The 26724-nt window shown below is 45.0% G+C and overlaps 1 protein-coding gene across 10 annotated transcripts; it reads right to left on the reverse strand.

The window, feature by feature from the left end:
* Positions 1-794: 794 nt before the first annotated feature.
* On the reverse strand, positions 795-25489 carry DPP8 (dipeptidyl peptidase 8). 10 transcript variants are annotated; one of them, XM_088657243.1, is made up of 22 exons: positions 25388-25489; positions 24904-24981; positions 23497-23580; positions 22372-22645; positions 21567-21679; positions 19578-19751; positions 17700-17868; positions 16265-16375; positions 15940-16068; positions 15338-15399; positions 14303-14403; positions 12654-12831; positions 11619-11778; positions 10802-10881; positions 9401-9553; positions 8892-9027; positions 7574-7719; positions 7327-7473; positions 6824-6976; positions 4867-5009; positions 2978-3089; positions 795-1195 (listed from the first exon to the last, which is right to left on the reverse strand). In XM_088657243.1, exons 2-22 carry the CDS (start codon positions 24940-24942, stop codon positions 1070-1072), a joined length of 2790 nt encoding a protein of 929 aa, XP_088513369.1. In that variant the 5' UTR covers positions 24943-24981; positions 25388-25489; the 3' UTR covers positions 795-1069. The 10 variants fall into 10 exon arrangements, with proteins under 10 accessions (XP_088513369.1, XP_088513373.1, XP_088513370.1 ...); XM_088657247.1 differs by having other exon boundaries at positions 24834-24981; XM_088657244.1 differs by having other exon boundaries at positions 25384-25489.
* Between the last annotated feature and the right edge of the window lie 1235 nt (positions 25490-26724).

Genomic DNA, 26724 nt, shown 5'->3' on the forward strand with positions numbered 1-26724 from the left:
CTCTGCCATTAAGCAAAGTGAGTCCAATTATAAAATACAGCTTCTCCTGCCAAATGGGCTTCTTCCTCGACGGCCAACAAAGCTCTCAACTGACCACCCCATCATTAGCCACCCATAAAAGTGTTACAGTAATATTACATGGACAGAATGTCCAAATCTACTGTATTTTAAAGAACAAAGAAATGGGGGAGGAATAGGAAAAGAGCCAAAGCAACCCAAATAGTAATAATAATCGTGCAAATGCAGCACTTGAAAATGGAGTTCAGTTGCTGCTCATTCACAGAATCGCAGAGCTGCAGAACTGGAATGGAAACCAAGAGTTATCTAGTTCAACCGCCAGCAATGCAGGAACCAAAGCTTATCACGCTGCTCACTTTTGTGATATATAGTTTTGGTTTTTATCTTGTTTTCGGAACTTTTACTGGATAATGAATGTTGTACTATCATTGCTTTTCAGAGTAAACTGCTTAGAGATCTTTACGATATTAAGCGGTAAAGTCGTACCTTGGATCTCAAACAAATCGGCTCCCAGACGATCGAAACCCGGAAGCGAGTGTTCCAGTTTCCGAACGATTTTCGGAAACCAAACATCTGGCATGGCTTACGTGGCTACCAGTTGGCTGCAGGACACTCCTGCAGCCAATCGGAAGCCGCACTTTGGTTTTCGAATGGACTTCCAGAACACATTCTGTTCGAGAACCAAGGTATAAAGTTTTGGGTAAGCACAGAGTAAGCACACTTACTCTGGAGTGTGGGAACCACCCTTAAAGAGAAAAAACCTCCGGACTGCCAAGTAGCACAGATGTTGACTTTTATTATTTACATTTAAAAGTATTCATTTGCTGTACAGCGTGTCTCCTTGTTTGGCACCAGGTTGACTTTTTTTAAAAAATAAGGAGAAATAAAACGAAGCAAGGCCGAGGACTTGTCAATTGATCTGTGTAGGAAGCAGGCACCAACAACATGACACCCCTTTCCGAGGTGTTTGGTTAAGCAGCTGTATTTGTCTGTGCTGAGAGTTCCTGGAAGGGTGGACGGGAGGGAGGGAGGGAGGGAGGGAGGGGTGTCATCAGTGCTCTGCCTTCAGCACGGCCATGTGTGAGCCCAGATTCTCCTGGAGATAATACAGGAGGTGAAGTTCATAGTGTTCTCCAGACTCAGGGACCCTGATGCTGTGCCTCTCTTGTGGATAGATCTAAAGAAAGGGGGGGAGGAGTCAATTTTCTCTCTTGAGTTATTCACATAATCTGCTGCTTCAGACATCTTGTAAGGCCTTTTATCTTCTTGCCCAGGCTTTCTTTGGCCCTGCCTTTGCTATCTGAATTCTTATTTTTAATATGCTTTTATACTACTGCTTTACTGGTTTCAGGTTCTATTACTGCATTGTTGTTGCAGTCAGGTTATTGTTTTTGTGTAGTGCGTTGCTACGGTAGGTATCTTTCTGAATGTTTTTGGCCTACAACTCCCATGATCCCTAGCCAGCAGGACCAGTGGTCAGGGATGGTGGGAATTGTAGTCTCAAAACATCTGGAGGGCCGGGTTTGAGGAAGCCTGGGTAAGAGGTTTACAAATGCTTCTCTAAATGCCCCCCTTTATCACACATACAGCACAACACGACAACGGCCAATCCCCCCGCAAGAGCATCTGATCCACTCAACCCGCCACCCCCCTGCAAACAAAACATACTGCTGCAATGAACCAAACACAACCAAGCAAGCTCTGGACCCTCCATTCTCTTGCAATGCCAATAAAAATAAATACATATGTTAAAAATAAATACATATGTATAAATAAAGGACCTACCCACGTGATGCTGACACAAAACCCCTGCACAAACGCTATGCAATAGAACGAAATATCATTATCCCACCCCCCACAACCGATCTCTCCCTCCCTCCCTCCTTCTTCCCCCAAACACACAATGTCTTTAACAATCGTGTTTCATACCAAATGTCAATGAACTGTGAGAAAGACTCAACGAATTGAAAGTGGACTTGCTCCATGTACTTTCCCTTGTTGATTTTTTGGGTGTTATTACACAAGAAAATCTTTAATAAAAACTTTAAAAGGAAAAAAAAGCTTTTATAGAGGAAGAAGCAGGAATCCTCAAATTTTATGGGCCCTGGGGGCACATTTGGAAATTGCCCTTGGCACCTCAAAGCAACCATTTCAAGAGAAGGAAAACCTGGCAACGCTCGCAATTAGCACTGGTCAAAAAATTAAACTACTAAACTAAATATAGCCAAGGGAATTAAACCAAAAGACACATTTTGGGTGAACTGGCATCCTTTTATTACATACAGTGCTAAAGGGGGGAATCCTTTTCCATGATATTCCTTTTTTGTTTTGTTACAGTGATTGCATGTGGTAACTGGAATTACCACACAACTAAAAACAGAACAACTTAAGAGATCTAAGCACAGATGTAAGGTAACCTCACGTATTCAGAAAGTCTGGAAGGTAAAGCTTTGTTCTAATGCTATGGTTGCTGTTTTGTAATTTAAGAAAATAAAGTTTTTTAAAATTATTTTTTGCAATGCTCAGAATCATAACAAAACAAGCAAAACACCTGCACAGCCTGCAAAAAGCCCAATAAAGCACAGACAACAACAAGTAGGCACCTCCCCCCACAACCGACCTCAATTGTTTTGATTTAAAAAAAAATTAAAATAGGAGGGACAGGAGCAGTTGGTGGGCAGCAGAAACAATGGTTAACAGGTTCAGAGAAGGCCAGGATATGAAGCTTATCCTAGCTTGTTTCGAAGGCACTAACCACGGTTTCTCAGTTGGGACAAAATGGTAAACTATAGTTAATGGAAGACTCCCCGGTTTGTTTGCCATAGTGTGAAGGGAAGAGCAAAGGAGATGTGTGCATGACCAAAAGGCATGTTCGTATCTGGCTGGGGCTGATGGGAGTTGTAGTCCAAAACAGGTGGGAGGGCACCAGGTTGGTGAAGGCTGCTCTAGAGCATCTTACCTGTAGATCGTAAGGCTTCGCAGCCCGGACCAAAAAACTAAGCAAGATGCTGGTATGTGCAAAGTGAACGTTTTCATCGAGGAATCCATGCAACAGTAATAACCGGTTGGGTCTGAAAGGACGAGGGGAGAAACAGTAAGCAAAGCTTCAGAGCGTTTGAATTAGAAGTTCGTCGAATCCTGGTATGGTCTGAAGATACCTATGTAGCTAGTACCAGAAGGGGAGCGTGAAATAACAGACCCCCCAGGGTTGGAATTTCCCCCACTGCTTTAGTTTTCCCACAGCCCATTTTAATCGTTCAGAAATAGAGAGAGATTCAACCAATTAGTAACAAAATGCACAAACACAAGTCATACTGGGAAACTGAAACCTGGATCTGAAAATCAGACTGGCAATTATTTTTTCAGCTGACTGCCCCTAGGAAGTGACACAGAAAGATCTTTAGGCCTGCTAAATGGGTTATGTAAACTTTTTCCAGTGTTTTTTCATTCCATCCTCCACTTAAAATCTAAATAATGGAAGGGAAGCTTTCAGCTGACATGTTTGGGATTCCTTTTTTAAATAAAATAAAGTATGTTTTTAAATAGTTTATAAAGAGAAATACAAAACAATCTCAAATATCCTTTTTGTCCAACATTATTCTAAGTAAAATAAAAACATGACCAAAAAAAATAAAAGAGAGAGAGAGAGATAAGAAGAGATAGAAAAGAACTTTCAAGAGGAAATAGAAAACATGCAATTCAGAGATTAAAGAATTTCCCATTCTTAGTCTGTCACTATATATAAGCAATAATCACGTCATCCATGTTTAGGATTCCAACAAAATAATTTCCAAACGAAGTTTTGAATTAGCTTGGTCATCAAACCATGCGAATATCACAATCCTACGGATGGCTGCTTATAAGTAAGTCCTATTAAGTTCAATGGAACTTACTCCCAGGGAAACACACACAGGAGGGATGGGGAACTTGTGGCCTTTCAGTTACTGCACCCCAACTCCCTATGGCTCCTGCAGCCAGCATGACCAATGGTCAGGGATGCTGGGGAACAGCAACGACTATAGGACTGCAGGCCACCACCCCCAACACAGAAGATCACAGCTGAAATGCACTTAACCTGATTTCCCCCTTGTAATGAAATGATTTAACTACTTTCGGATATTGGGCTAACGGTTCCCGTATATTTATATACCACTTTTTGGCGCAAATGCCGAGAATAATTTATGGGGTAAACCTCTGTGAAGCAAAGCTTCAAAAGCAAATCAAAACCACAGTGAGATCAGATCTCTGATTGATTTAGGACAGCAGAAACATGTTCTAAGTTTTCTGGGAAACCCACACCGCTGATCCCAAGGATCCAAAGCAATAAACTTCCTTCAGCCTCCCATTCACCGCCCTGGAAGATTTAAACACAGAATTTAAACCCCAGGCCCATAAGAAAAGGTGGGAATGGATGGTAGAACAGCAATCTAAGGCGGAAGAAGCAGACTGTGTATGTGTCTGTATGGAGGAGCTGACAGGGCTACTCTAGGATACAAAACATCATCTTCCCTCTCAAGCCCTGTTAACAACAACTGTGGCTGATCTACAGCCAGCCACTAGGGTGGTATGTCTAATTAATGCACTTAATTAGCACTGGGGCTAATTGCGTAATTTGAGGCAGGGGGGAGGTCCGCCTGCAATTTCTTGAGGCAAAAGTTAATACTTTAATGACAACAAGGCTAGAAAAGCAGATTACTCGTAATGGGCTGTGATTATGTAAATGCCCATTCAAGTTTATTAAGTGGTTCTTTACTACCACACAACCATTTAAGCATTTAATTAGGCAAGAAACAGCAGCGTTAGGTCGGAATTTAGCACAGTTGGGGGTGGGGGCAGGAACACACTTACTCTGAAGGAAACTTATCCGCTTGCATAGCCACAGAGCCGAGGTAATAGCCCTGTTCGTTATTATCTGGGTGACCCATGTAGCGCTCGGTGTACCCTGTGTCATAGAAGAGCCACAGGGTGACTGGGGCACCAGCAATGGCGACCTATGGGTAAGAAGACGGTCAGCGTTCTGTTATTCTCATTAACGCATTTATTTCATAAAATGTACATATATTACGTTGGATTGTTTTTTGGGGGGGTATGAAAGCGGTCTGCAAAAAGAATGAAACAATGAAATTATTAGTAAAAAGAAAAAGTTGAAAACCCCAATGGTACCTTTGTGCAATGTGACTCTATTTTTCTTTTTTAAATATATTTCTTATTAATTTTTTCTGTTTTACAATTTCAAATAGACATTTTACATCCTTAAGATATCAATGACTTCCCTTCTTCTCTTTCCATGGTTCATTTGACATATCTTATATCCCTTATCGCCGAAGTATTGATGCTTTTGAATTATGGTGTTGGAGGAGACTCTTGAGAGTCCCATGGACTGCAAGAAGATCAAACCTATCCATTCTTAAGGAAATCAGCCCTGAGTGCTCCCTGGAAGGACAGATCGTGAAGCTGAGGCTCCAATACTTTGGCCACCTCATGAGAAGAGAAGACTCCCTGGAAAAGACCCTGATGTTGGGAAAGATGGAGGGCACAAGGAGAAGGGGACGACAGAGGATGAGATGGTTGGACAGTGTTCTCGAAGCTACGAACATGAGTTTGACCAAACTGTGGGAGGCAGTGGAAGACAGGAGTGCCTGGCGTGCTATGGTCCATGGGGTCACGAGGAGTCGGACACGACTAAACGACTAAACAATAACATATCCTTGCATATTTTACAAAAACTATGCCAATCGGTGTTCCGTTATTGCATCCATCAAAACTTGTTTACACTGTTGAATTTACATTAATGCTGCCAGCGTTTTCAGCCGTACACAATTATTTTCCATATATTCAATAAACGTTTTCCAATCTTCTCTAAACACTATGTTCTTCTTGTTCTCTTATTCTACATGTTAAGTCTGTGAGTTGTGCATATTCTGTCAAATTAAGTTGCCAATCTTCTTTGGTCGGGACCTCGCTCGTTTTCCATTTGGGGGCTAACAAAGCACAGGCTGCAGTTGCTGCATAGATAAATAACCTTTTCCGTAATGTGACCTTCTTCCCTTGACATATAGCTTATGTCGTCTCCCTTCCACAATTGATGCCACTGATGGCAGCTGTCTGTGTGTGAATTTGTGGCCACACAGAAATCAAATTGACTTTTATCAGAAAAAATAAACTCTGGATATGACTTGACTCTTATAAAAAGGGGGGGAGGTGCCACCACCCTGAAGGCCCTATTGCGACATTGTACAGAATGGATCAGCTGATGAGATGGTATCTGTTGGAGCCGATGGGCTGGGTATATAAAAGACTACCTTTCAAGTAATCCAGTTCCAAGTTTTATGCAACTTTATATAGTGATAGCAATACCTTTTGTTCACCATGGGCAGAGATATCCAACTTTTTCATTTTATAAGACAGGCACTCATTTCCTCCTGACTGGGGGCTGAAAGTGAATTTTTCCATACAAACTTGACCCCTTGCAAATGGGATTCTTTGGGGAAGGACCATAGGTCAAGAAGGGTTGAGCACCTGCAGAAGGTCCCAAGTTCAACCCCTGGTAGGGCTGGAAAAGATTCCCTGCCTGAAACCCTGGAGAGCTGTTGCCAGTCAGTGTCGACAATACTGAGCTAGATGGACCAACAGGTCTGGCTCAGCATAAAGCATCTTCTTATGTGTTGTATTTATAGATGGCACAATCAATCCTAACAAGTCTTGCGCTGTCCAATGAACAGGGCAGCTTGCAAAAGCTGGAAATGGAAACACGCAACACAAACACACATACACAGCCGGCTGTCTTGTTGCACATTTATCTTACCTTGAAGATCTCTGGCTTCTGCAACAAGGCCATAAGGGAGAGGTATCCCCCGTAGGACCAGCCATGAATGCCAACCCGGTCCAAGTCGATGAATTCGTATCGGGAAGCCAAGTACTGCAAACCTTCCACTTGGTCACTTATTTCAATTTGTCCCTGTTGGAAGAAACCAACCCCCATCCCCCCCAAAATAATATTAGGCTTGGAAAAATATTGGCATCGTGGACAACGGGGCGGGGGGCGTGTCATCATACACAGGGAAGGGTTAACCTTACACTCCCCAGCTCTTATTCCCCCCCCATCAGAATTAGGCTTGGAAAAAAGCCTTTGATGATCTCCAACGCAATGCTTTTCCCGAGTCTAAATGCAACTGGGAAAAGAGGGGTGTGTGTGTGTTTGAGGCCTCCAAGGCAGAATTTTATGAGATTATCTAATCTCTTAATAAAAAAGCAAGGCCGCAGCACTCAGACCTGAGTCAGGACTTCTGTACCCATTGAGCAACTTACCATCTTATATTTAAAGGCACCTTCAAACTTCAGACCGCGGTGGCAGGACCCCCTGTTGTCAATCACCACCACAACATAACCAAGGGACGCCAGGGTGTTCAGGCGGAAGTATTTGACTCCTTTAAACCGGTTGTTCACAAGTTGCACCTGGAAGGAAGCACAGATTAGACTTCTACATTGCACACACGGGGGCTGATAAAAACAACATTTTTATTAACAGCTTCCAGGAACAATGTTATCAACTGACCTGGGGGCCCCCATATATGAAGAGTACTGTGGGGTACTTCTTCCCGAGTTGTAGATTGTGGGGCTTGTAGATCATCCCATAAAGCAAAAACCCTGAGGAGCTCTCGAAAGAGAAGATCTCGGGCGGAACGTAATCTGGGAGAGGCCCTGCAAGGATGCAAGCACAGCTGTCGTTTGCGTTCGGCATGGCAGAGCGGAGTTGGCCCTTGCACCCCAACGCAGGTTCTCAAACCCTTCAGTCCAACCCATCTCAATAACCACAAGCCTCAAATTTAAAGCAAGGCGTATTTAGGAACAGCTTCAGGTGAGTGGGTGTGGGTGTCCCTACTGGCATCCAGGATGTCACAAGTACTAGCCAACAGGTGCTTTACCTGAAACAGTTATAATAATAAGCAGTCTTCAGTGCTGCACAGTTGTACCTTGGTAGTCGAACGGAATCTGTTCCAGAAGTCCGTTCGACTTCCAAAACGTTCGGAAACCCAAGTGCAGCTTCTGATTTGCTGCAAGAAGCTCCTGCAGCCAATCGTAAGCCGCGGAAGCCCTGTTGGATGTTCGGCTTCCAAAGAATGTTCGCAAACCGGAACAGTCACTTCCAGGTTTGCGGTGTTCGGGAGCCAAAAACGTTCGACTTGCAAGGTGTTCAGGATCCAAGGTACGACTGTATTTCTCATGGCAAAGCCTGGAAGAAGGTTTCTGCCCTCTGCTACAAAACTGTACTGCTATCTGTTGATTTCTTCATCTTTTTTTAAAGTCTGGACACCCCTGCATAAAATCAGATTCTGATTGCACAACTACAATCCTTACACCAGGAAAGGGGGAACCCCAGTCACATGGGCCAGATGTGGCCCTCCAAGCCTCACGGCCCTCAGGAGGCTCCCTAGGCCACCCTCCTCTCTCCAGAAAACCAATCCTGCATGGCACCCTCCTCAAATGCTTTTGCCTGGCCTGGAATGTGGAGGGGTGTGTGTGTGTGTGTGTGGAGAAACCTCTTGACTCTGGTTTGGCCTACCATACAGAGGCCATAGTTGCATCTTTTGCCTTGCACATGAGGGCCATGTGGCCTGCTGAAGGGAATATGGCCACTGGGGTGGAAAAGGTTCTCCACCTCCACCTCACAGAGTCCTGCCAGTTTTCAAGTGGCTTCCTCACATGAGGAGTAATGTGAAATTCCTTCAATATGCTTTGTGAGAAGCGGTTCACATGTGAAACGAACCGACAAATAAAGGAAGAGTTGTTAGAGAGGATGCATGAGGACAAGGCTCAGGGACAGAAGTCCTTTCACCTTCTTAAAAGCCTTTTTAAAAGCCCATTCGAAATACCTGCGGAATCTAAAATGGTAGCCCAGAATTCCTTGGACCTGTTGGAAATGTCATCTTCGAGGCCGGTCAGCTTGTAGAGAGACACCTCGTGCGGGTTCCTCTGGTTGCTGAATTTACAAATCACCATGTCGCAGTTCTAGAGGGCAGGAGGAGAGATAAGTGGCCACCTCTGAAAACCAGCTTGGGCCTACCAGGTAATTTCCCTCAAAGGTTTATGCTGCCGTCACACGGTGCTTTATACCATTTCCCTGTTAGTTTCCATATTATATTTGAGCTTCCACCCCACGTAAAAGCCATATCCGGAAATGCTGTGGAATCTCGTAGACGTTTAGTGCTTGTGCCTGTGTTAACTGGTTCCAGAAATAATCCGTTTGCAAACCAATCAACCCATAAAATTGCAGGAGTAAAGTGATGAAATTTGGGGTTGTGCATCAGCACACAGTTCCTTCCTGCTATCTTCATGTGGGAACCCAGCACAGAAGAAAACCACAACGAAGGAGGTGAAATACCTGGCTGACACAGCAGGCATGGGAGAAACCAGCTTCTGTCAGCCGCTTGATCTCCCCGGGGTTCTCGTAGTTAACAACATACAAGTGATGTTCCAAGGGGGAATCCTTTGTACCTTCAAAATATACCAGTTTTTTAGCTTCATCCACCCGGATCTGATAAAAAAAAAAACACACACACACACACACAGAAAACACAGAAGTGACCCAAGTTTGTACCATCAACAATTCCCAGGTTGGATTTAGTTCTAAGTTCATTTCAACTGCCTATGTGGAAAGCTAATTTAAAACCCAGGTATACCTAAAGGAAGAAGTTACATCCCACTGCAGCCTCCTGGTTCTGGAAAAAAGGCTCTCGGGTCAATCTTCATGCTGGCCAGAGAATGAAGCGGTAGGACCGACTATACCACTTACTGCAGGGCACATAACACTTCCGACTGCAAATCCCTGCAAACTGAGGACTAGCACATCAGGAACAAAGGTTCTATCTCAGCACAAACTATTTCAACTAGTGGGGAGCATTCAAAAGATGTGTACCCCTCCCTGGATGAATATTGAGACCTGCATTGCCAACTTTGTTTCTGCAATGCCCGTTTCCCCTCCATTACACAACTTCAATGGCATGATTTTTTTCCACTTTGGATTTCTGTGGGCGTATCCCTAACAGGATATGAAAACGGGGGCTGTGTACAGATTCCCAAGCCTGTGGTGGGGTTGCATAACCCCTGTGGCTGCTTCTTCATGCCCAGTTACTTTGTAGGAGCCACAGATCCATGGAACCAAGCTGCAAGGTGGCATGTCACAGGTAGGAACGCCGCTCTCTTGTTTGTTACTGGAGAGATCTGCTGCGTAGCTAACTCAGAGCAGGACTTTTAGTGCGGCCGCCCCTGTTCTGTGTAATAGCAGCCAAGTCAAGATACGACAGGCACCAATTTTCTGCAGTTTCTGGAAACAACTAAAGACATTTCTCCGCCGAAAACCCTTTCTAACCAGACAAATTGGTCGCTGCCATGTGTCCACATTACATTGTGGTTCAAAAAAAGCAAAACAACCCACCCCCTACTTTTTTTAGTTGTTTTTGTTATATTTTCTACACTGTTATGTTTTCTACATTTCACATAAGATATGTATGTGGAACATGATCAAAAAATGACAACGGCAACGATGAACCTAAACGATAATTCAATACAAATCCCTGACTGCATTGTCTGTTCTGTTTTTCACTATGTGGGCACTGAGGGTGCATTATGTGGAAAGTCCCCCCCCCCCCCCTGATCAGACTGGCTTGATGCTCAACCCATGTTTAAGCTCATGCTTTTTGGGGGTGGGGAGAGGTCAAGCACATACTCAAAATTCCCGAACGCATTCGCCAGATTAAAATAAAATAAAATTGAAGGGTCTTACGTTGGACCCGTGTCGGCCAAGAACTTCCCATTCCCCACTGGTTATTGGCACCTCCTCTTTGATGGGACACAGGAAATCACCTGCAGAAACCAAGATCAAAATTATTGGAATGTCTGCGCGGTGGCAGGGGCTGATGGGAGCTGTAGTCCAACAGCAGGCGAAGGCTGCCAATGGGGCTGCTACGAGGAAGTCTCTCTCCTGGGCTGTCGCCCCACACACTTCTGAGGGCGGCGGAACAACCAAGAGGGCCCCCTCTGCTGATCTTGACATGCAAGAAGGCAGGTAGGGAATCACAAAATTGTAGAGTTGGAAGGAACCCCAAGGGTCCTCGAGTCCAACTCCCTGCAAGGGAAATCTGGGCTTTACAAGCTGAGGTTCAGATCCCTGGCTGCCCAGCACGAGGCAAGCCAGCCAGTTTCGGCAGTCTCCAGTCTAGATCACAGAGAGAAAATGCAAATTGTTGCTTCGTTTGCACACTGTATTCCACAAGTGTTGGGTACAGGTCAGCAGCAAAGCAAAGCACCCACACTTTCCATATCTTTCCTCTTGGGCTACTGAGATTCCTTACAACGCTTCAAACTCATCTTCAGAATCATAAGGACTAGCAGCTTGGTTTTTTTGTTTTTGTTTTTTAAAGTGGGGTGCAAGCTGACTTGCGGAAGTGCAGGATGCTTACAGCCCCAATCCGAGGGCCACTGCAATGCTGGGATGCCAACCTGAAAGAAATCTCCCTAGGAAATGAATTCCCTCCACCACCTGATGCAGTTTATTCTACTTCATTTGAACTTAGGGGGCAAAAATGGCCAAAGCTGGTTACTTGGAGCAGGGAGTCCTCCACTCGAGCGCTTGTAGCGGCTCTCCTTTAAAACGGTTGTGATTCTATACAGGTGGCGGAATCCTGTTTTGCACTCGGAGGCGAAGATGAACTCTATCTCATCCTCATTGGTTTGCGGGAAAATGTGGAAGATATCGTGGACCTGTTGGAACACAGGAGGATTGGAAGTTGAACCGAAGGCTGGAGATTGGGCACGTTCGCACGCAACTGTAAACCAAGGTTTAATATTACGTGGACAAGCCTAGTCAACGCAGAGCAAAGCGTCTGCCTCCCACACCCCTTTCTTTCTTTCTTTTTTTAAAAAAATATGTTTATTGATTTTTATAACAGACAACAAAAACAACAAGAAAAACATTCAAAATACAAAAATACAGAAATACCAAAATACCAAAATACAAAAAAAATTCTTATTTCATAGTCTCACTTATCTCATCTAATGACTTCCTCGTTCCTCCTCCTTCTGTGTTACAATGTAAATCCCTTTTAGTAATTTCAAAATCATATTAAACAACTAACTTTACTTAAAAATTGACTTAGTTCTATATCTTTTCATCCTTGATATTTACCTTCTCTACTATTCCATTTCTTTCTACATACATATAACTACTTCTAACAATACTTATTTCTTAACTTGTTATTATCTACAACCTCCTTGTATCTCCTTCACTTCCATTGCTTCTACTCTATTATATGCTTATTCTTTAAATAAACTTTAAATTTCTTCCAGTCTTCTTCCACTGTTTCTTCACTCCGATCTCGAAGCCTCCCGGTTACCCCAGACAATTCCATATATTCTATCAACTTCTTCTGCCATTCATCCACTATTGCATTATTTCTACTTAACCTCTAATTTTTCCCTTAAAATATTCCAAAAATATGCTAAACTATTATTTCACACCCCTTTCTTTCTTCTTCCAGCACAGTCATGGCAGAATTTAGTTTCACTTTTAAGGAACACCAGCTTAGTGTATTTTATGTTTGAACCAGGGGGATCGCTCGAGGGGATAACATTCTTACATTTATCCAGATGTCTGTTGTTTCCTCGTAAACAATCAGCGGCGTGACAGAGTCGGGCACTGCATCGATCAGCTTCTGCCTCTCCATGGCGTCCTCTTCCACGGGGATAAATAAAGCGGGGGGAAGGAGCACAATTTGAAGCCGCGTTTGGGAGCGATCAAGCAAGATGGCCCAAGCACTGTGGAGGGAAGGGGGAAGAGCTTCGGAACATGGCAGGTGCTACGGGTGAGCACTGCAGTCGAAACCCCACCTCCCGCAACCCCAGCTGGAGAGATCCGAACCCAAGTCCCTGTGGATGCCAGTGGGGCTTCCTTCCATAATTCCAAGTGCTGAGCACAATGCCAAGTGTTGGTGCCCAGCTTTAAAGCCCTAAACGGCCTCAGCTCAGTACTGTATACCTGAAGGAGCATCTCCACCCCCATTGTTCAGCCTGAGGACACTGAGGTCCAGCTCTGAGGGCCTTCTGGTGGTTCCCTCACTGCGAGAAGTTTGGTTACAGGGAACCAGGCAGAGGGCCTTTTCGGTAGTGGCACCCGCCCTGTGGAATGCCCTCCCATCAGATGTCAAGGAAATAAACAACTATCTGACTTTTAGAAGGCAGCCCTGTTTAGGGAGGTTTTTAATGTTTGATGTTTTATCGCTTTATTATTATCACTAATATTCTATTACTACTATTCCCCAGAGTTGCTAGGGAAACCCAGCCAGCATAGCTGCCAAGTTATCCCTTTTTTAAAGGGATTTTCCCTTATGCTGAATAGGCTTCCTTGCGAGAAAAGGGAAAACTTGGCAGCTATGCCAGCCAGATGGGCGGGGTATAAATAAATTAGCGTCATCATTATCCAAGGAAGAGATTTGGACATTGTGCTCAACAAAAAACAGCTATGGACTATGCAAGGTTATTTGGAACAACTGAAGAAGGCTGATTTCATATCATATCGATCACAAATATGTTGTATTATAAATGTTATTGTTATTTGTTTTGGAATGTCCTTCAATCGGGTCTCAAAGGTAATACAGCAAACTGCTTAGAAGCCTGTTAATGGAAAGGGATCAAAGCATCACAAGAGGTGTTGAAATTTTGGGAGGTTGGATACGTACAACGGAGTGGTCTCAGGGTGCATATTTTTATTTATTATTTTTATTTATTGAAATAAATAATGTAATTAAAATAAATCAATATTATTAAAACAAATAAAAAGTAAATAAGAAGCATATGTTGGCACTAAGCTGTATGTACCATAATAAAAAATAGCGGGTCATCTAGTAGTCCAACCCCATGCAATGCTGGAATCCCAACGAAAGCTTCCACAATAGGTGGCCATGCAACCTCTGCCTAAAAACCTCCAAGGGTTTATGATATCTATTGACCACCTTCTTTCTTCCAAGGAGCTCAAGGTGGCCCACATGGTTCTCTGCCCCCCATTTTATCTTCATAACAACCCTGCAAGGTAGGTTAAGCCGAGAGAAAATAACTGGCCCAAGCTTTATGGCCAGGCGGGGATTCAAACCCTGGTATGCTAGGTCCTGGGCTGGCCCTCTAACCATTGCTCCACACCCTCCAATGCAATGAGTTTGCCCCCTGCTCAGAACAGTCCAGTTCCAGCCAAGAGCTGCTGGAGAAATGCAGGAAATGATAAAAAAACACGCACTATTTCCCCTCTCGGGTCCATCCCGCTCGAGTGATATACTCCACGCCTTCAAACAAGATCTCGAAGGGCTGGACGAGTTCCTTGTCGACCACATTGGAAATCTGCCAAGAGATTGGGGGGGGGGGAGAAGTACTGTTCAGAAAAGTTCTCCTAAAGTGTGCTCTTCCAGTAAGCCTTTTAAGTCCATATCTTTTATCCCACCCTGCATCTGCTCTGGGACTGCTTTTAAGAGGTTTTAAATATATATTTTAAGAATGGTTTTCTCCGTTGTTGTTTGCTACCCTCTGGGCTCCTCTGGGAGGATGGGTAGCATAAGCATTTAATAAATAAAATAAAAATAACAGCTACTGACTTCACTAATTGCTGTGATTGTAATTCATTAATGAATGGTTGCACATCAGTGGACTTGTTTCAGTTAATAGGCATCTTAATTAAATCAACCCCACAATACATAGGCATTAATCCTACCAATTTGCAATGATCATTCATTCATTCATTCATTCATTCTGGTGCACTGATGTCCCCCTCCCCCTCCCCCTTCAGGAGCACAAGGGGGTGTACATTGTTTGCCCCCTCCTCAATTAGTCCCAACGACAACCCTGGGAGACAGGTTGGGCTGAGAAGCAGTGATTGGCCCAAGGCCACCCAGTGTGCTTCATGGCTGAGTGGGAATTTGAACCCTGGTTTCCCCCAGCTCTTTAGTCCGACACTCTGGCCAGAACACCACACTAGTTTTAAAGGATTTAAAAATGGCTATAATGCAAACCATGTGAAATGTACCTCCCATTTTGCAGTGCAAGAATCTAAACTTTTGCCGCTGCCCCCCACCCCAGCCCGCCGTTTGGGCATGTGGCCCCCAGAGGATTTGAAACAAGGCAATGTGGCCCTCGGAACGGGAAAAGCTAGCCACCCTTGTCTGAAGGGGCGCCTCATGTTTCTTGCCCCGTTTGCTTTCCAGCAGTTTACCCATTTGCCACCAGGCTAGACAACTCACCAAACTGATTCAAATGAGGCGAAACAGAACATCAGACTTACTTTGCCCTCAGCGTCGATGGTTATTTCAGACAGCTTGAAAGTTACTTTGGGGTTAGCGGTACCTAAAAAAGAAAAGACAGCAGTCAATGGTCACTAAGGAATGGCAGAATTATTTCAGGTCAGTGTCCTAAAAATTGGCATTTTCTGCTGCTGCCCGTACACATGGAAATGGCTTTTCAATTATTTGCTTCCGACACCTTTTAAGATGTATCTTTTTGCACAAGCTTTCCTCATTCTATAAGGTTGGATCCTGTACCACTGATAATTTTGTATGGCTTCCCCCCACCCTGTTTTTACTATATTGTTTGAGAGTTTTATGTTGATCTGACCACTCAAAAAGTTTTAAAAACATGAAGTGGATTGGAAATACTCTTAAAGCAAAATACTAATACAGGGTTGAACCCAATGCTAGTCCTACTCAGAGTAGGCCTGTTGACATTAACAGATGTTGTTAACATAGACCCATAAATGTGAGTGGGTCTAGCACTTTGTTGGATACAACCCAAAGCAAATAGATTTCACACCAAAATGGAAAGGAACTGCTGGTGGCTTTCACTAGGATTAAACCACCCCTATTTGAGCCACAGCACAATCTATCTCACCGGTTTTGGGGTACCGAAAGGAATCCGTCCTCCTTGTCTCCAACATGGGGGATGTGACGTGAATTATCTCCACCTCCGACTCATCATTCTCTTCATACAGAATTCTGAGAATTTTGCCTCCACCTACAGCTACCAAAAAAGAGGGATGCAAAATTAATTTCAATTGGGACAAATGCAAGGTTCTGCAATGGCAGGTATAACCAGCTGCACAAATATAAGATGAGGGACATTTGGCATGTGAAAAGAATCTAGGGGTCTTAGTAGACCATGAGTCGACAGTGTGATGCAGCACTGAAAAAAACTTAATGCTATTCTGCATACTTACTTATTTCTGAATCCGGACACCACCAGTAGCCAGAGTATCTGTCAAACTCTTCCTGTAGCACAAAGGTAGCGACCCCAGCAGATTTCGGGTCCTCTTCAATGTTGGCAAATTCTATGCAGGCAATGCCAAGAAACATTATTTTTCAGAGAGAAGGAGAATGCCCATGGAAAGCTTGAAGCATGCATGCATTGTGGCTCATAAAAATGTCCATTATTGTAGCTGCAATGGCAAGGACCACACCCCCAGGGAAGAGGAATGCAGGGGACTCACTGAACACAGGCATAGCTGCCAAGTTTTCCCTTTTCTCACGAGGAAGCCTATTCAGCATGAGGGAATTTCCCTTTACAAAAGGGATAACTTGGCAGCTATGACACAGGGGGGGATGTAGAACCTCTCTGGACCAGGCCCTTAAGAGGGTCAGCTTTGCGGGCCAAATATGGCGAGTGGACGGGGCACCTACCTATCAAAATTCCTTGGATAACTTTGCAAGTCTCCGCCATCCTAACTTTAAACTTCTGATGTCGGAGGTTTAAAAGGGGATTGCAAAGGCTCAAACAGGAGCAAGGGGAGCTGCCTTAACATTCTTTGCAAAAGCACTCTTTGAAACAGCCGACCTCCTTCTCCTTTAAGCATCTGACGGATAGAGTGGGTTGACAGACAAGCCCCCCACCAACTGCCCAATTTCACCAATATTTAAAAGAGCAGGAGCAGCTGCTTCAAAGAGTGTTTTTTTTTAAAAAAGGAATTCTTTATTATTTAAAAACATACATAAACAATATACAAACAATATACACACACATTACACATATAGACAACATTTCAACAAAATTTCTATCTCTTATACATCCACTTTTCTTTATTAGTTTGGCTTCCAATTGATCTCACTGCAATTTGGATATATATCTTTCAAAGAGTACTTTGGCAAAGGGCTTGCGCTTTGCAAAAGCACTCTTTAAGCAACTCTGCTTCTCTTTTAAGAGAGTGGGATGGTGGCAGCCAAATTTTATTTGTCTACCACTGGATTAACAGGTCGACAGCTGCATGCATGGACTGGATTGCTTAAATAAACATGCTTCAAGCAGACGCTGAAAGGAGTTCAGCAAAGGTGCCTTCCTGAAGTCAACAAGCAGGGAATTCCAAAGTGTAGGTGCCACTACACTAAAAGATCCATTTCTTACAACTGCAGAATTAGTACGGTATTATTTGGCACCTGTAACAGTGCCAGTTCTGCAAAGTGAAGTGGGCACAATCTCTACAGACCCCATGCTAGAGACAGATGGCCCTCCTACTCAGTTGGGGGATCCCTGCCCATGAGGAATGCATCACCCAGTTGGCTCACGTGTAACTCCTAAGTCACTTTTGCCTCCTCACACTGCCCCACTCGTGCTGCCCTCAACTTTCTTCTGCTTTTGTCCCATGCTAAAGGCAACCATACCTTTGTGCACAAATGTCAGCCTCCGTTCTTCTTTGGTTACTAGATTGGAGATCCAGATGTCGTTGCTATGGATAAAAGCAATCCAGTTTGGATCTGCTGGGCAGAGCTTGGGATCCATCCGTATGTTTGGACAGCTCGTCTCTACCAAATTGGGCTGCAAAGGTTGTTTCTGCAAAAAAGAACACGACCGTGGGAGAGAAAGATGCTGGGAAACAGCCCGTTTGAACTAGTGAACCCTTCCCATGAGGCTCAAGGAATTTTTGCAGAAAGTGTCTGGGATGTGGTGAGAGTCAGCAAGAGTGAATCGCGTTACAGACTTTATTAGCTTAGGAGAAATGGAGAGTAAAGGGAGGGGCATCATATGGACCGGGAGATGTTTCTCACCCTCTCTCGCAATATTGATTATTCATTTATTTCAAATGCATATAATTCGCCCTTCCTTCACCAAAAGAGGCCACAAGAAGAAAATCACACAAATGCTGTCATAAGCAATGCTGCAGACAGCAATTAAAAGTAGCATTCGTTCATTTAGAATAGTGAGTGCTACTTTCAAATAAAGAATATTAGAAGTCAATGGGTCATGCAATGAAGTAGAGGCACAACCTCTTCTAGGAATGAATCCCATAGCTTTAACCATGCACAGTGTGAAGAAGTCCTTCCTTTTGCCTGTCAAGAATCTTCCGACCCTCAACTTCATTGGATGGTCCAAAGTTCCAGTGCTATGAAAGAAGAGACTGAAGGAAAACTCCTCCAGAAGATCTCAGTTGGTGGGGAGGATCAGCAACACATGGCTAATTGTCCCCCATGTTACAGAGGCCCAATTGGCCCCCACTAGGAGTCAGGCAGCTCTGGTTCCATGCTATGGAAGGAACACACTTCCAGCAGGAATGTGGCAAGCACCTAAGAGCATCAGAAGAGCCTGCAGGATCAGGCCAAAGGGAGCCCTTCTAGCCCATTATCCTGTTCTCACATTGGCTCACCAGATGCCTCCACGTGAAACCTACAAGCGGGTAAAGGTAAAGGACCCCTGGATGATTAAGTCCAGTCAAAGGCGACTCTGGGGTTGTGGTGCTCATCTCGCTTTCAGTCTGAGGGAGCCAGCATTTGTCCACAAACAGCTTTCTGGATCATGTGGCCAGCAGGACTAAAGCGCTTCTGGTACAACGGGACACTGTGACGAGTGCCAGAGTGCACAGAAACGCCGTTTAGCTTCCTGCTGCAGAGGTACCTATTTATCTACTCACACTGGTATGCTTTCAAGCTGGTAGGTTGGCAGAAGCTGGGACAGAGCAATGGGAGCTCACCTCATTGCGCAGACTCGAACTGCCAACCTTCCGATCGGCAAGCCCAAGAGGCTCAGTGGTTTAGACCACAGCGCCACCTGATCCCACTCTCCAAGCAGGACCTGAGCACAAGAGCACTTTCCCCTGCCGTTTCCAGCAACTGTCACACACACTTTTGATTTTCAGTTGTCTCTTAGAGACCTTTTTCAATGTAGATAGGCCTATGTAACTGTCTACATTTTTTGATCATTTTGACGACATTTTCCCCCTTTAGTTTTCATGGTGTTTTGCATTTTATAGCATATTGCATTGTATATTTTATTGTGGGGTTTATGTTTCAGCTATTTTATTTTTTGATGTCCCCCACCATGTTATACTGTATGAATTGACAACAAATATGCATGCTGGCTTAAATAAATAAATAAATAAATAAATAACCCCGGGTGTTTGGACAACTGGCAAATAATTGTAACCCACTTCCAGCACTGAGGTCAGGCTGCACTTTCCCTTTAGCCTCCTCCCTCCAGAGGGCGCTGTACCTAAATCCCAGGGTCCAGAGCAGTTCACCAAAGTCTAGCTTGCCGTCTTTTATTACCGTGAAGCCGTGGGGACCGCCATCTTTCACATGGTAAATCCCACTTCCGGCTTGGAAGAGGAAGGTGCCACTTTCTTGGTGATAATCGTAAGAGGCGATACCGACCGTCCCGATCCGCTTCCTTTCCCGCAGCAGCTCCTCCTCCCGAGAGTACATCCCATAATCGAGGCTGGCCTGACCGGGAGAAAGTAAGAGGGAGAAAACTACAATCCACAGCCTGTGTTTTCTTTTGTTGTTAGGGTGTGTTTTTTCACTGCCACTGAGGTTTCTTTGTTTTACTTTGTCAAAGAAAATCCAAAGTACGATTCAGCAAAAGTTAACTTATGATTATGGCAGAATTACGTGAGGATAACTCCTGCTGAATTAATTCTGACTAAGCAATTTATTTATTTATATTGTTTACATCCTCCCTATCACCACCCAACCCCAACTGGCATTCCCAAAGCACTTACAAAAAGTGGGGAGGGGAAAATACAAATATAACAAAGCGATAAGGTAACCCAGAACTAGGTAAAATACTGCACAACCATTAAAGACTCATGTACTTTTACTTATTTTTTAAATTTCAGACATGCACAGCAGCAAGATGTGTGTGACACAGAAAGCAGGGGGGCTCAGTTGCAACTTCCTTAAGGTCACAATCCTGTGTTTACTTATGTGGGGTTTAATCCCATGGCACCCAACTAAAGCTACATTCACACAATAGCTTCTTCCACTTTACCAATGTTTCTCATTCCATTCATTTCTTCATTACATTTGAGGCTCCACACACCGTAAATGCCACTTATGAGAAACAAATGGAATATAGTGCATATTTAGCACTCGTTTCTATGTTATTTGATTCCGGGGGGGGGGGATTTGCAGCCCCCTTAACCCAGATAATTGCAAGAGCAAAGTGACAAAATCTGGGGCGCTATAGCAGCATACAGTTCCTTCCTGCCTTTTTAATGGGGGAATCAAGCACGCATGTGCAGAAAGGGTCAAAATGTCACTGTCCAATGGCATTTGTTGTTGGGCCCAATGGTGTGAAATGTAGCATGACATGCCAGTATTGTTGGTCAAAAAACACAGTTCCATAGCACAATAGGTAATGCAATGCGAATGGAACATTAGGAAACAAGACAGAAGCACTAGCATTATAATCAGGAAAACAAATGCCGTATTTCCTATGTCTGAATGTGCCCAAAGTAAAGGGGGAGGGCTTGCTTCTGTATATTCATAGTATGAGGAATGAAGTCCCATTGATTTCAAAGGGGGCTTACATCACAATGATCAAATTTTCCCCCATGCAACTGGAGAGGAGTCAGCTGACCTGTTTTAGACACCTAATTGGGGGCATTTCCCAACCATTAATTTTTAGAATGCACTACTCAGTATTTTCATTCTCGATTTTTTTAAAACTGCAATATTGAAAGGATGCATTTAGTTTTACTTTAGGGTTTCTACTTTGTAGATTTTTAAAAAATATTAAGCAGTCTATAAATAGATTAAATATGTTGATATTCAGCTAAATCAAGAGCAGACCCACTGAAACCAATGGAAGTCCCAACAATTTCTGTGGGTTTACTCTTGAGTACGAATAACAGCTCCAATAATAAGCAAACACTTGCTGAATTGTGCCCAAAGACCTCTGCCATGCCTTTTTCCTTAAGAAAACTGCAGCAACCAGGACGAGGGAATCTGCATTAAATACTTTTTAGGTAGATGGAAGAAGGAGCTGTCTCAACAAAGGGCGGTTCACCAAATGCATACAAGCAAAAAATATTAGAAATGGAAAATGCTTTGAATTTTTAATTGGCAACGAGTGCAGCTAGGCAGGAGGAGAGCTGGGACAAACATTAGAGCTGTTAAGATTCCCTTTGCTAATGGGTTTTCATCTTTGACAGCTGCCAGTCTCTCAAGCAGGGCGTGTCATTACCTGGAAGACTGTCCACTGTAAAAGGAGAAAGGGAGGGGATGAAATGGGGAAGATTCAGGCTAGTCACCTACGTGAAAAAGATCCAAGAGTGGCTTCCAGCAAAGCAGAAGAATCGCAGCCTTGTTTATGTTTTTGGGAACTTCAGAATAGAAAAGTGTATTTTCTCTGTTCTCACCAGACATTGCTGAGTATTAAAAAACAAAACACAGTTTGCAATTTATTTATTTTTGCATTAGCAGAATACCAAGCAGATAAGCCAGAGAGAAGCCAAATCCTGTTGGGAGACTTCAAAACCAAAAACTGCCATGATTTCTAAAATAAACCCTTTTCAATGCCTTTCTATTTTTATTTAATTTTTGTCAGTATTGTTTTAACAATTCACTATTCAGCTAATAAAGTTAAGAACAAGTAGCTGATTTGGCTTGTAACCGATTAAATTTAAACAAATCTGCACATTTCCCAAAATCTTAAGGAAATAAGAATATAACATGAGCCTTGCTGGCTTAAACTGAGGATGAATCTACTCCAGAATATTCACATGGCATTATTTCCACCACCCCGTTAACTGGTATTTAGAGATAGACAGGCTTGGTTTGAACGCAACACTAAACCATGGCTTACTGCTCCGTGAACCCAACATAGGTCCCCCCTCTCCTTCTTGCATGTGGCCAAGAGGACGTCTGATGAGTTTATTTTCACTTTTAAGGGTTACACATGCCAGCTTTATAACCCATGGTTATAAACCTGGAAACTAACCATGGTTTGCTGCAAACCAGGATTGCTGGTTCATACACGTTGCTTAGTTGAGATTCTTTGAAAGCAACACTAAACACAGTGGAAATCCTCCAGGCTGCATGGGAAGCTTTCAAAACTTACCCAAGTAATAGACCCTATCCGAGTGGGGGCTCTCTGCATCCGTCCTCTTCACAAAGGTGAAGTCGTGGGGCGCCTTGGCCATCAGGCAGCCGTGGTCCTTCCTGGTGTCATTCAGCAGCTTCTTCAGGTGGCTCCAAGAGTACCTCTCCACGTAGTATGGTTCCAGCTTTGCCTTCTCTCCAGACGCCACATTCTCCCTGTGCTCGGCCGTTTCAAAGATTTCAAGCCCTGGCTGTTCAGTCTCCATTGCAGCTGCCATATTGCATGTTGATTCCTGGAAGGGAAAACCCCACAAAACCTCTTTGAGCCGCAGCAACCTCTCCCCAGCAGACTGGCCAAAATGCCCCCTCTTCTCATAGAGTCATTGAAAGATGCCCTACGCTGAGTCAGAGGACGAGCTCAGCATTATCTACATGGACTGGAGAGATTCTCTGATGTTTCAGGAAGGGAGACTTTCGAAGTCTACATGGAGGTGCGGGGACTGAACCTGAGACCTCACCTCAAAAAAGGGGTATTGCAGAGCTGGAAAAGGTAGAGAACCAAAACGATCAAGGGGGTAGAGAGATTCCCTTATGTTGCAGCACTTGGGACCTTTAAGTTTCGAGAAAAGGTGAGTTGATAGGTGACACGATAGCTTATTAAAAACATGGAGAAAACGGATAGAGAAAAGTTTTTCTCCGTCTCTCGTGACGCTGGAATTCATGGCTACCCAATGAAGGTGAACGTTGGAAGACTCAGGACAGCTAAAATAAAGTCCTTGCTCACACAGGTAAACTTTGGAACTCGCTCCCACAGGAGGCAATGATGGCCACCAACTAGGGTGGCCTTCAAAGAGGATTGGACAAATTCATGGAGGAGAAGGCTATCAAAGCTCTGCTCCCATGTTTGGAGGCAGCAATGCGCCTGAATGCCAGGTACAGGAAACCACAGGGCAGAGGGCGCTTGAGCTCCCGTCCTGCTTGAAGGCTTCCCACAGGCACCTGGTGGGCTCACTGGCCAGATCCAGCGAGATCCTCTTATGTACTTCTGCAAAGTCAGATTTATCAGTATATCTACCCCAGCATCATCAACACTGACTAGCAATGGCTCTCCGAGATTTCAGTCAGGGAGTCTTTCTAGCCCTACCTGCAGAGCAGGGCAACTAAGATGATCAAGGGTCTGGAAACCAAGCCTTGTGAGGAACAGTTGAGGGAGCTGGGTATGTTTAGCCTGGGAAAGAGAAGATATGATAGCCATCTTCAAATATCTCAAGAGCTGTCACATGGAAAATGGAGCTAGCTTGCCTTCTCCTGCTCTGGAAAGTAGGACACAAACCAATGGATTCTAATGACAATAAAGGAGATTCCGACAAAACATCAGGAATAACTTTCTAACATTAAGAGCTGTTAGACAGTGGGACTCTCTCGGAAGGTAGTGGACTCTCCTTCCTTGGAAGTTTTTAAGCAGAGGGTGGATGCATTATCAGCTGAGATTCCTGCATTGCAGGGGGTTGGACTAGATGACCCTCGGGGTCCCTTTCAACTCTATGATTCTATGATCCTGTGATCCTTTGCTCTGCCACTGAGCTACAGCTCTTCCTCAGCCTTGGAACCTGCCTTTTGCTGATGCCCAATCTATATTGCACATTTAAAGCTGTATCATACCACTTTGAATAACCCCAAAGAATTCTGGGAGCTGTAGTTTGTTAAGGGTACCAAGTCTTAAGGAGAGATCCCGTTCCCCGCAAAGAGCTACAATTTCTAGAGTGGTTTGACTGTCAATCCTTCTTCCCAGGGAACTGTGGGGATTGCAGCTCTGGAAAGCAATGGGGTCATGCCATGATTGTGTAAATCTTTAAATGTTTTTGTGCACATAGGGCCTGAATGAGACCAAGAGTCCATCTAGTTCAGGCATCCCCAAACTTCGGCCCTCCAGATGTTTTGGACTACAATTCCCATCTTCCCCGACCACTGGTCCTGTTACCTAGGGATCATGGGAGTTGTAGGCCAAAACATCTGGAGGGCCGCAGTTTGGGGGTGCCTGATCTAGTTCCTTTGACATTTTCTACACAACTCTCTGGGGTTATTTCCATGTTATTTCCCAGCCCCACCTGGGGATGCTGGAAATTGAGCCTGGAAACTTCTACATACCAAGGCTAGCAGATGCTCCACATCGAGCTACAGCCCTTCCCCAAAACAAAACAAAAAAGAGATTTCAGGTCTCATGTCTTGAACATAAGGACATAGGGAGCCGACATGTACCAAATCAGACCATTGGTCCATTTTGCTCAGAATCATCTACCCCGATGGGCAGCAGCTCCTCAGGCTTTCTGGATCCCTCCCAACCTCACCTCCAGATGCCCGTGATTGAACCCGGGACCTTCTGCATGCCAAGCAGGTGCTCTTGCCACAGAACCACCAGCCCTTCCCCCTAACAAAAACTGGCAGATGCCTTATAGCGTGTCCGATCGTTGGTCTGCCTACCTCAGCTCTGCCTACACTGACTGGCAGCAGATCTGCAGGGTTTCAGGCCGGAAATCTCCCCCAGCCCTACCTGGAAATGTGGCGGGGTTGAACCTGGGACCTTCTGCATGCCAAGCAGGTGTTCTGCTCCTGAGCTTCCGCCTTTCCCCTGCCGGGAGGTGGGTAGGAAAAACAGACGATCACCTCTACTCCTGGGAGGCCGGTGCCCCCGCTGTCCACCCTCTCTCCCCCTTTCTCCGGCCACGGAGGCCAGAGGCGGAGGGGCGTCGCTGCTTTCTGTGCCAGAAGGGCTGGTGGGGGAGAGGAGAGATCTCTGTATACCGGAGGGGAGGGGCGCGCAAATGACACCCCCCCTGGCCTGGCCGGCCCGGGGCGAGGGGCGCGCGGGGCGCAACCTTCTCCAGCCTGGCTCAGGGCGCGGCGCCCTCTCTTGGGGGATCCTGCTGCGTCCGAATCGGGGGTGGCGTGGGGTGTCAGGCCTGCTGCTCCTCCCCGTCTCCCCGGGGTGGGGTGTTGCTTGTGTGTGGTTGGGGGGGGGGTCTGTCCTTACTCACTCCCGGGGGCGGCGCGTCCCTGGCCGGTTCCTCCTCGTCCTCCTCCTCCTCCTCTTGCTGCTGCTTTGCTGATGTTGCAGCGGCGCTTCCGCTTCCTCGTCTGCCTCTGGCGGCAGGAGCGGCGCCCCACGCCCTGCCGGAGTCCGCGCGCTCCTCACACCGCCCCCGCCGGGCACGGAGGAAACCCCGGAGCCCACGAGAGAGAGCCAAGGACCGACGCACGGGTGCGCACTCCGGGCGCAGCGCAGCGGCCTCGCCCGCCCGCGAACGCTGCTGCGGCCACCGCTCCGGAGGGGAGAGCAAGGCGAGCCCCACAGACCTAGAGCCAAGCGGCAGCAGAGAGGGTTCTTTTTTATTTATTATTTCTGTGCACCTCCACACCGTTAGCTGAAGAGCAGGATAAAACTCCTTTCATCTCTTTTTTTTTTTTGCATTTTGCATTTAAATCATAAAATTTATACACCGCTTGATTGCAAACACACACACACACACACACCTCAAAGCCCAGGTTGCAGCAAAAACTGCAAAAGGTTTTCAGCGGGGACAATAAGATCTATTATTTGATCATTGATCCAAACCTCCAAAATGTATTTTGTATAGTTAACTTTTTAACCTCTCATCTTCAGTACATGTTATTTTATTTTATTGCTATGGCTAGTGGCTGATGCAAAGAGAAGATTCTTCTGAGCTGAGCTGATCACCTCAAAGCCGTTTACAAAAAAGAAATAAAATTATCCATAAGGAATTGTTTTATATGCCACCCATCAGACTGGGTTGCCCCAGCCACTCTGGACAGCTTCCAACGAAAATATTAAAACACACAGTAAAACATCAACCATCAACAGGGCCTTCAGATGTCTTCTAAAAGTCAAATAGTTGTTTATACGTGTTACATCTGATGGGAGTGCGTTCCACAGGGCAGGAGCCACCACGAAGAAGGCCCTCTGCCTGGTTCCCTGTAGCTTCGTGTCTCACAGTAAGGGAACCACAATGGGGGTGGAGGATGCTCTTGCAGGTATACAGGGCTAAGGCCGTTTAGGGCTTTAAAGGTCAACACCAACCCTTTGAATTGTGCTCGGAAATGATTTGAGGCTTTTGATAAATTAAAATAACCAACTAAACTTCCAGACAGGCTTGCCTAAACAAAAATGTAGCAGGTGCAGAGAAAAAGTACATCAAAGGGGCCTGCCTGATGTCAAGAGGCAGAGAGTTCCAACTTGTAGATGCTGCCACATAAAGAGATGGAGCTCTTTCAAGTGCAGAAAAGGTATTATGTGCCACCAGTAAGAGTAATACCTTGAACTTGGCCCAGTAGCAAATCAGCGACCAGTGCAGGA

The sequence above is a fragment of the Zootoca vivipara genome, chromosome 13 (genome assembly GCF_965207765.1).
Source record: "Zootoca vivipara chromosome 13, rZooViv2.hap1.1, whole genome shotgun sequence".
NCBI lineage: Eukaryota > Metazoa > Chordata > Lepidosauria > Squamata > Lacertidae > Zootoca > Zootoca vivipara.

Bases quoted from the DNA above. Each gene is read 5' to 3' on its own strand.
- DPP8 (XM_088657243.1), bottom strand. From the start codon at position 24,942: ATGCAGAAGGTCCCAGGTTCAACCCCGCCACATTTCCAG. The intron at 10,882-11,618 runs GTAACCAGCTTT...TGGTTTCTGCAG, and splicing joins TGGAGGACTCCCTGCTCCAA to GTGATTTCCTGTGTCCCATC. The intron at 6,977-7,326 runs GTAAGTTGCTCA...TTCTTCCAACAG, and splicing joins GTGCCTTTAAATATAAGATG to GGACAAATTGAAATAAGTGA.